General features: G+C 30.5%; 1 protein-coding gene across 1 annotated transcript; it reads right to left on the bottom strand.

Moving 5' to 3' along the window:
• Positions 1-260: 260 nt before the first annotated feature.
• LOC124354168 (SPRY domain-containing SOCS box protein 4-like) lies at positions 261-1,447 on the bottom strand. The gene is made up of 3 exons (XM_046804432.1): positions 1,280-1,447; positions 735-885; positions 261-433 (listed from the first exon to the last, which is right to left on the bottom strand). The coding sequence occupies exons 1-3, from the start codon at positions 1,445-1,447 to the stop codon at positions 261-263; spliced, it is 492 nt and encodes a 163-aa protein (XP_046660388.1).
• Between the last annotated feature and the right edge of the window lie 9,394 nt (positions 1,448-10,841).

Genomic DNA, 10,841 nt, shown 5'->3' on the forward strand with positions numbered 1-10,841 from the left:
AGGCCTTGTACCACTGGTACATACATTCCCGCTTATTTAATAAACACCTACAATTCAAATCTTGTCACATTATTTTATAACCTGTTATACACAGAAAAGTAATTATTTCATTGTAGATGTATTGTTTTAAATAAATATAATTGTTATTGCTTTATACAACCCTGCCTTGTAATACTGTAACTTGGACGTTATTATACGAATTACTAATAACACAGCTTCAATAAACAATATATTCCTCCTCTACTAATAATTTATATTACTTAATAATACTCACAGTCGCAAGGTCCGATATATTTGATCGAGATCTGGCAGTTGGGAAACACTGAGCTGATTGTAGGGTACAGCGTCTTCCCCTTCAGACCACAGAATGCGATTCCCAAACAGAAGCCGTCGATGTAAAATGACAGGTTCCCCTCTTGCATGTCCAGGACGACTGAAAAATGAAAAATAATTATCATATAAAGATTTTTTATGTGTTACAGTGTACGATCTTAACTAGGTAATCTCTATTCTATACGTAAATTCATGGAAGGCAAGTACAGTACTGTATGTATTTTTATTTATAACTTTCTGTCTTATTAATATATCTAATAGCAATACGAACTAAGATTAAATAATGAACTATAATAATATTCATCAATAATACATAAAATGAATGGTTACTTAATTTCAACATTATGTTTTGTAATTATTCAGAAATGCCACAAATGAAATAGACAGATAAAGGCACTTACCAAGGATATTTTCAGGAACCGTGTATGTTTCATCCACGGTTTCTGGTGAAGGGTAATCCTGGCCATTTTCCTCGTCAAATTGAGAGTCGTGGAACAGTTTTCTGACTGCGACATCCCATCCCCAAGACTGGTCGTCATTTCCTACTAAGCCCTAAAACAATTTGTAAAGTTCTTATGTGATACAAACAATTTGAGATAGTACAGACGTCATTTTAAAATTTCTAATATGATATTTTTGTAAGTATCGATTACTAGTAACTTAATTTTACAAAACAAACTGAAATATTTACGCTAACTCAACCATAGATACACAATAAAACTATTATAATTAAAAACGTGTATTCATTCATAATAGTACTCCTTGTGTTATAAAGAACTGTGAAATGATAAAAAGGAATATTAGCTATTAATTTGTATCAATAATATTTTTCACATCCTGGTTGCACATTATTAAAATACTAATATGTTACCTTTCCACAGAAATCTATCATTTAAAATTTTAAATTGTGTATATTGTACCAAACATACAATACTTAGCTACCTACCTTGATGGTAATATTGTGGAAATGGCCATGAGAGTTCAAGGCCTTTCGTTCATGGTCCTGCAGGGAATCCACAGGACAGTTCAGGACCGCCCGCAATCGAATAGGCACGGCAAGTTGCTGTACCGACCTCAGGGACACGTAATGCTGGGGTTCTGTGATTAGTGCCATTACAAATGAAGTCTTTCAGCGTGATGAATTAAGCCTGAAAAAATTACAATTTTTATTTACCCTAAAATAAATATTTACGATACACAATCATAAAATGTTATTTTATTTCCTTACAGTTTGTTTAATATAGAACAATTATTAGTGTTTAGTTCGACTTTATGTATTTAGTATAATCAAAAATAAATTTATTTTTTGGTAGCAACAAAACTTTATGAAATTTTTGCTTAAAGTATGCATTTTTATAAGGATAGAATATTTTTTTTTAATAAATTATTCACATACGTATTTTTTCCATTGTAATCTGCTTTATATTACAAGTCATTACATTAACAAAATTAGCTTACTTGTAAGGTATGTATATTAAACTAACTTACATAAAATGATCTTAAAGTTAAACGATGAAAATAAATTAAAAGATTGAAAGCTAAGGAAACTAAGTTATTTTTTACTTTAAAATACTATATTAACAAGCATTATTTTATTTGTATTCTATTATAACATTTTTATATTTTGCTGAAATAATTAGTTTATGAGATTCCTTCCTCTAAATTAGGCCACGCATCAGTTTCAAATTTGTTAAAATTTAAATAACTTATAATTCATCACACATTCTAATTTTTAAGAAAGTATTTTAAGTAAATGGTTTCTTTTTATATCTGTTGCATTTATAATACGAATATTTCAGACTTGTATTAAAAAATTACTACGCTACAAAACGTGATTTATTTATAAGGTCTTCTCTATAATGTTTTTAATTATGATGAAGAGGATAGTATTTTGCAAGTAGAAACAATCTTTTACTTTAAATTCTACTTAACATATAAACATTTCTACTACTGGAATGTTACTTCTTGCTCTCTTGTTGCTATGTACACTATATAAAGATAGTGGTCATTTCAAAATGGGCCATGTATTAATATTTACAATATATAAATATAAAACATTGAACATTCACTGTTCAAGTGTTTAAAATTTATTAAATAAAATTTTTCAACCAACCAAACATGAAAAATGTACGCAGTTTATTAAAAGATATCGCTCCAAAATAAAATAAATATTTGTTTTTAATATTTACATTATTATTGAATGGTTATTTAATGAATAAACTACAATAATTAGAACAAAAAAGACTAGAATAAAATAATGAGGCGTACTACTTACGTTTGGACAAAATATTGAATTTTGGAAAGGCGAAATGCTCTGCTCCTGACGACTCTACTCAAACAACACTCAACGGCTTCCAGAACTCAACTAAGAAATTAGCCGGAGCGATACTTTCACTTTGAGAGGTTGGCGGGGTAGCTCTAGCGCTAGGTGGGTAGAGGGGGCAGGAGAACCGGTTCTACGCCATCAAGGTTCCCCTACCATAAATATTTTTCGGGCTTTTGGTCTCTGGTTTGTCAATTTTATTTTTGTCCTATCACGTTCTTCCAAAATTAGATAAACGGTATATTATTTGAAATAGTATCGATCCAGTAAATAAAAAAATAATTTAGGTCTAAATAAATTTAACTGGCACCAATTTCCTAAAAAAAAATAAAATCCAACAAATGTTTTTTGAACATTTTAAACAATTTTTTTATATTTCTAGAGTATTGTAACGTTCATTATTAGCAACGTTGTAGTATTTATTTATTCAACAGTCAATTTATAATTTTCTTTATAACTGTATGAATGTTTTTGCTGTCCTTTTTTACAATAAAAAGTTTTAGACGTGATCACGTAGAATAAATACCTACTTCTTCTTCAATAGGAGTACACTGAGAATTGGGATTACAATCTTAATAATGTGTTATTTTCCAATTAATATAACACGAATTTACTTTTTCATTATTTTATTAAGTGTACATAAATTTTACTCTGTTTACTAAAAAAAATCAAACAAATGATTTTGTAAGCATTTTGAACAATTCATATTTCGAGAGTATTGTATTTCTACACGCTTAACAGTTGAAAAATTAACAATATTGTAAGTTCCACCCTGTGGAGGAAACAGGACTCCTTCCATAGTCGAAAAAATTCCAACCCTATGCTAATTTATCAGTGGGATGGCTTATGAACTCAGTGATGACTTTATGGCCCCCATGTCAACAGCAGCTGACACGGATATTGGTAATTGTAAGGGTACAGTAGTGAACTGAGACCCTTGGCTGGACAGCTCATTATTGTTTAACTTTGGGACATTCCTGTTGTTAATCATGTAGTTTGTCGCCGCCTCAAGAGCTCCAGAGGATCAAAAGGGGTCCCTTGCACCCATATCGTCATGTACGCAGAAGGGCTTACCTGCCCTCACTGGGCTGATGTGTCACATAATAGGCCTTAGTCTGCAAAACTGTTATTTTTAATAATTTGTTTGTTAGGCTAATATTTTTAAATCTGAATTTTATTTCATGAAAATAGAGTATAATCTAGAAAGTGGCTTCGACATTCCTGACGTATTTTAGAAGTAAACGGGCTAGAAGTTAATATAAGTAAATAATCAACTCAGCTTTATAATATCGGTTACTTGTACTTTATATAAACAGTTGGTAATGAAGCAAATAAATAATAATATTTATTATAACATTACAAAACAATAACACAATTAATTTGACAACAAGAATTATTAATCTATTGAAAATGTATTTTTTATTTATAATTGACAATATGGTAGTATTGTTTCAATTTTCATTGTAATGTACTTGTATAATGTGTGTGTATATAATTATATATATATATATATGTTTATTGAAATTAAATAAGGCTATTGCCATTTATACAAATGTAATGTGAATAAAAATCATTTGACAGGTATTTGGACTTTCGATCATATGTTAGTTTGGTTATTTAAACGCATATGTGACAGATACGGCTAAATACAAAATAATTGAATCGTAAAATGTGAGGGCTTGTGGTGTAATGGTAGCACATTCACCCGGCAAGTGAAAGATCCGGGTTCGATTCCCGGCGGAGCAAGTACTTTTTGCGATGCAATGTTTATTGAAATTATATATATATATATATATATATATATATATAAATTTTGTAAAAACATTTTAACAGTAGTGAAGTGCAAAACAATGAGTTTTTAAAACACGCAAAGAAAAGTGCACATAATATAAGAAATTGTACGAAAACTAATCGCTATGGCTATATCCGGTTCGTCCGGTGATTTCTTTAAAGGAAATGACACTATAAAACCACACGTGAGTCTGGATTGAAATGATATTATATTAAAGTACAATATCATTACATTTACTTCATCATATAAAATTATTAATTTCTCCTAATTATTACTAATGTCAATAGTAATATATATTCACTAAAAATATTAAAATGAAAAAGCATTGAAAAACCAATGGACATTTAAATGCTACGTCAAATTAAGATTTATTGGTAATAAACTGTAAAAATGTCAGCTTTTCTTATTGCTTAAAAAATCGAAAGGTATATTGTAAGGATATTAAGCCGGAATACGCCTACTAACAGTTGCCGTCCACGCTACGAGGCTCCACTTTTAACCTACGGCTACAGTTTTAACACATTTTATAAATGGGAACTCGCCAAGCTTATATCGTCAGTTAATATGTCTATTATGAATATAAACTACAAAATTTTATTATTAAATCTTTCGTATTTTAAGTATTTTTATAATTTATTAATACCGACACACTAAAGTCAAAATTCCTGGAGTGAAACATTTATTGATGTGAGCCAATTTCCTAATGAACATCGCTTTTAACACCCTATGTTAAAAATGGAGCTTCAGATGCACGGCAGGTGTTCTGAATTATCTTGTTTTTTTACCCCCGGACCGACAGTTTGTGCGGAGCCCCAAGAGTTCTGGAGGATAAGATTACGCGAACCTAGCGCGACTACGCGGACACATGCGCAGCCCCTGCCTACCGGCCATCAATTTTGTGTCAATGACGCAAATAGTAGGCTTTAAATTCGCTAAACTGCTAATATTTGAATTATTTTTTATTTTAGGTTAATATCCTTGCATATTTTAAATCAGCATTTTATTTCATGAAAGTACAGTCTAAACACGAAATGCCTACAACGCGTCTACGAGTTAATATATATATATATATATAGCCTATATATATATATATATATATATATATATATATATATATATATATATATATATATACATACCCCGTAGCGACGGGGTATATTACCAACTCAGACGATTTTCAAGGCATCGAAACAATGCCTTGAAAATAAATTACCTGGCTGATGAAAAAGTCAACATCTCACCTTAACAGCTGCTAATCGCGAATTTAGCGCTATAAACCTGGTGTTATAAGACTAGTAAATAGTAAGTGGATTTAAATAAGATACTGGATTAATCTTTCATAGTTCATACAAAAAGACGTTCTGCTTATTATACATTTTCAATAATTAATAAAACTTTAATCTGAAAATACAGTAATGAGATACAATATAAAAAACTTGTAATATTAACAATACATTTATACAAAATCAACGAACTGTTTATCTTGAAAATGATTGTTTTCTACTGATGTTTAAAGTGTTTAAAACTTAAAATTAGATTGTATTGTTTTATCTTTTCCGTAAACCAGTTTTCTAGACCAATGTTTCCATATAAAAGTATGGGTTGTACTATTGTAAACCACACATTAAAACATAAACCAAATTTTTAAATTATGTTTACCATGAAAACTCCCATTGACTCCTTTGATAAATTTGACGACAAAATCAATGAATTTTATTTGCACGCTATAATTTCCCACTTCCATACTTTTAGGAGACAAATTCAAAATTGTCTAGAGTAGAGTGATAATTCAAGTACAGGTACATCAACCGTTATTACAATACACTAGGGGCTCCAGTTTGCCCAGACATTAATTTAAGCATTGGACACATAACGAGATGGATAAATAGGTGGAGTGAAATCCAGACATCTCTATTCACTTCAGTGAAGAAACATTTAAACTATAAAGTTTCTGTTTGGAGCATATTTAACATCAAATAAAATTATAACTGAGTCTCTTTAAATGCAATTGTGATAATCACCAAGCCTTGAGTAATGTTTCCAATTTACGTTAAATAATTATAGCGAATAGTTGTTAGACTTGAAAAATAGACTCTAGTAAATTGTAGATCTACTTACATATATAGGGAGATAAACAATATCACGTGAACTTTCCTCCTCAGTAATAAAACAAACGTGTCATACGTATGTCAAGGCATACCTAATAGCGTACTAAATACAATTCCCTTTGCATTGCTTTAGAAAAACTGTTCATTAATTTACAACACTTATAAATCATTGATATACCTATGTAAAAATTGATTTTATGTTCTTACCTGATTATAGGGCTTTACTATGATATAAAAGCCATTACTAATATTTAAAGTGGATGTTTTGAATGCTGTGAAATTCAGACTGTAGACCGAACCGTAATAAACAGTATTGAAAGATATACTGCGAAGCACACTGCCCAAACTATAAATTAAGCCCAGTGAGAACTAAGCTCAATTTGAAGAAGGAATTTTCCAGAGTTTAAAATATGACTAAGTTAGTAATTTGCCAGGACGTGCTCACAATGGTCCCGTTATAATTGGCGGCTTTGACAGACAACTTCAGTGACCTGCGCTGAGGCAGGGCAATAAAGTCATCACTCCGTATTAATAACTTGCAATGGAATTTAACCGCAAGGGTTAATGACACAGGAATAGAAGTGCTTTCTCTTTCTTTTTAAAGCGACAAACCCCAATAACTAGAATAGAACATATCATTTTATTTTACACGAATTAATAGAATTTTTTTACCAAAATGAAAGTTATATATAATTTCAATAAACATTGAATCACAAAAAGTACTCGCTCCGCCGGGAGTACTTTTTGTGATTCAATGTTTATTGAAATTAAATAAGGCTATTGCCGTTTATACAATTTAATGCATATATATATAATATATATATATATATATATATATATATATATATATATATATATATATATATATATGTAGAAAAAGGCCAACATATTAATATTGATGAACTATATTTCGCATTATACGCTCAGCGTCAAAACAACATAACGAAACACATAAAATAATCATAAACTACCATGTAAAACAGATAATAAATACATTAATAAGCTTAATATTCTTGAAATGATAAACATATGTTAGACTGTGGGTGTAAAGATGTGATGGACGTGTCCTGATGATTCAAAATTTATCGTAGATTTAATCCATAGGGGAATTTAGATTTTGTGACAATTTGACATGCTTGTTCTAAATTTCTTAATTTTGATGTGTTTGAATTTTGTATGAACGTATTGGTTTTACTGTATTATAAATTTTCAAAAGATTCGTTGTGTATTTTATATGAATAACTATGTTTTGATTCATTTCATTATGTCTTAAAATTCATAACGGTGACCTGTCTTTTTATTCTAAATTATTTGTTGTTGAGCCGATGTACTTTGTCCTTTGGACATTGTTTACATGAATTTGATATACTACATTTTTTGTATCACATGTCATATTTCAATAATTTGTATACTTTTTTAGTTGAACTACTTTCAAATTTTGATGACTCTTGTATTGAATTGCCACACCTTACATCTTGATTTATTACACGGATGTGCTCCGTTAAATTAGTTTCCACATCAGAATCAGTGGTAATTTTGGTTTCGATATATTGTCTTTAAAATAGGAGGTCTTTTAAAAACAATACGTGGATTTAATTTTTAGAAATGAGTCTGTCAGTGGAGAATTTTGAAGAATTTTGTAAAGCTACTTTATAAATGTTGTTAATTTTGTAGAGACCAGGATGATATTGTGTTATTATTAGGCTATCATAATATTTTTTTGGGCATAATTAATTATTAAGGTTGCCTCTTCAGTTGTGCTGTAGCTTTTCATTTAATAGCTTCTCAGGGGATATCCTCGTTTTAAAAATAGCATATATATGTTACTAACGTAATTTTTAAGTCTTCACTCTCACTGCATATTTGGTTTTGCTCGTGTAACCAAGCTTTTGGGAAATGATCTTTTTACCATATACTGGGTGACAAATGTGGTAGAGTAGATATGAAAAGTGTTTGTAGGTTTTACATTAATTCTGTGTTTCAAGTAACCTTTCTTGATGTAAACGTCAAATATCCAGAAATGTAATGACTCTTTTGAATTTTCCAAGTAATTTTTAAATTGTTATCGAAGGAGTTCAATGAGTTTAGGAAATCTAAAAGTTTTTCATTATCTCTGTTCCATAACATAAAATGTCAATCCTATGTATCTAGACCAGATTACAGGTTTAAATGTTTGAGAATGTAGATAATCTTGTTCCAAATTTTGCCATAAAACGATTTAGCGTTATGATGGAGCCATTCGGGTACCCATGGCTCGTTCCTTTCTTTTGTAAATAAAAATTTGTTTTGGAAATCGAAAACAATTGGAAAGATAATATATAAATTTATGAGTGCAATGATGAAGTTAGTGCTTGGTTTTGGGTATTTCCAGGTCTTTTATCTAAAAAGTGTTTCCACCGCTTCATACCTTTATTGTGGTCAATATTAGTATATAAGGAAGTTACATCAATTGTAACTAACGTCACATTTGTTGCAATAGGTTGGGGTTATTTCTTTTATTCTTATATATATTATAAATAAACTACACTTGCTGTTTCCCGCGGTTTCGCACGTCTTTTCGTAAGCAATGTTTCAGCACTTTCTGGTTCAAGTGAATTAATATTTTCCAACGCTCGATGTAGTTTCTCTTGTTGCCACGATCTAGAAAATTTATCAAAAGGTATGTTTATCTGCCATTGTACATGTACATGTATTATTATAAGGGGGTCTAACAATCAAGCTTTAAGTTCAACCAGACTTTTTTTTTAAAGGCAAATTTAATATACATTAAAACTTAACGCCTCAAAGTAGGTTTGCTATTTATACGTAACTGTCGAGTAACTGCGATTTTTATAACGTGTAGGCGATCTGAAACATTTATAATTTTGCCGCGCGCTGGTGGGTGAGTTACATCTCTGGGAATAGCTATAAACCTTCTATGTTGAAAAAACAAGTGCATACAAATTTTTATAAAGGATCGGTCAAATAGTTTATGAGCTATAAAAGAAATGTAGACAAACATTCAAAATATTATATATATATATTATATATGTATGTATAGTTGGTTTTGATTTTCATTAAGGTTTTAAGTTTGGATAAATAATGGGCTCTCTAGGCTTAGCCTTTTGTTCGGATTAAAATTTACTTTTGTGAACTTGACTCTGAGTGTAATTTGTACAATCCAAGGAGTTGTTCTTGCCATAAAATTTAAATTTTTAAGACACGCAAATATTTGTCAGTCACATTACTTTACCAACTTTTAGTATATATTGATCCCGGATACTAGTATAGGACAAGCTACCTATGTCTTTTCATTTAAAATTTCTCTAATGAAGTGAATAAATAAATATGTTTCTTAAAAGCCATTGAAAGCAAGGTGTGCCCTTGGCAGTGTAACGGTGTGCGCGTTTTGAACGAGCAGGGCGTCGTGTCGGGCCGCATTAAATTAAACAAGTGCCTAATTAATTATGTGTTCAGTTAAAACTGTGGTGTAGCTACTTGGATGGACCCGGTGCGGAAGTTTAGGTATGTGATAATTTATTATTAACATTGAAGAAAATAGCAAGCAATAATAACTAAGACAGAAAAGGAATTGTTATACAACTTCAATTTCTTACTTTCTATCTTTGACAGCTGCAAACTTAGCTGATTTTTCGATTTTTTCGAATTTTATATTTTGATTGCCTAGTGTACGATGCTAATATACCAAGATTGCTAAGCCGCGATTGGGTCATAGTTGCCGAAATAAATTTTTTATTACTTTTAAATTACTGAAACTCCTCTCACACGAAGTTACGGATACGGCAATCGTATTGAACAATTTCAGTGCAATCATAAGATTTGGAAGAGATTCTATTTAAAATCCCATTCTACTGTACACTTTAAAAAAATTAGGACACACCAATCTTCTCATCACTATAGAAAAAATAAACGTTTAACAATTCAAGCAAACAATACACAAAACACTTCACAAAACCAAATGAGAAATATTGCAAAACTGAAAGATCGCGCAGTATGGGACGGGTAATCCCCATCGACAGCGGTCAGGCTCTTTTTCGGGAATACACGAATTATTCATATCGCTGTGCTAGTGCTAGTGAAGGAATCCCCGAAAAGAAATTTTTGTGCTAGCGATTTGTTCTTGATGTTTGTACATTGTTCTTAAAGTTGATCGAGAACCGGGTAAGTGTCACCTCAAAAAGAGGTGACACAGGTCAAAAAAACAAAACATAACGAAAACAATTAAAATAATCAAAAATCATACAAGAAACAGATAAATAAATTAATAAGCATAATATTCTTGAAT

The sequence above is a fragment of the Homalodisca vitripennis genome, chromosome 1, assembly GCF_021130785.1.
Source record: "Homalodisca vitripennis isolate AUS2020 chromosome 1, UT_GWSS_2.1, whole genome shotgun sequence".
Taxonomy (NCBI): Eukaryota; Metazoa; Arthropoda; class Insecta; order Hemiptera; family Cicadellidae; genus Homalodisca; species Homalodisca vitripennis.

Coding starts and splice junctions, on each gene's coding strand:
- LOC124354168 (XM_046804432.1), bottom strand. CDS start 1,447: ATGGCACTAATCACAGAACCCCAGCATTACGTGTCCCTGAGGTCGGTA. Junction 886..1,279: donor TCCACAATATTACCATCAAG/GTAGGTAGCTAA, acceptor AAATTGTTTTAG/GGCTTAGTAGGAAATGACGA. Junction 434..734: donor GGTTCCTGAAAATATCCTTG/GTAAGTGCCTTT, acceptor TTCATTTTTCAG/TCGTCCTGGACATGCAAGAG.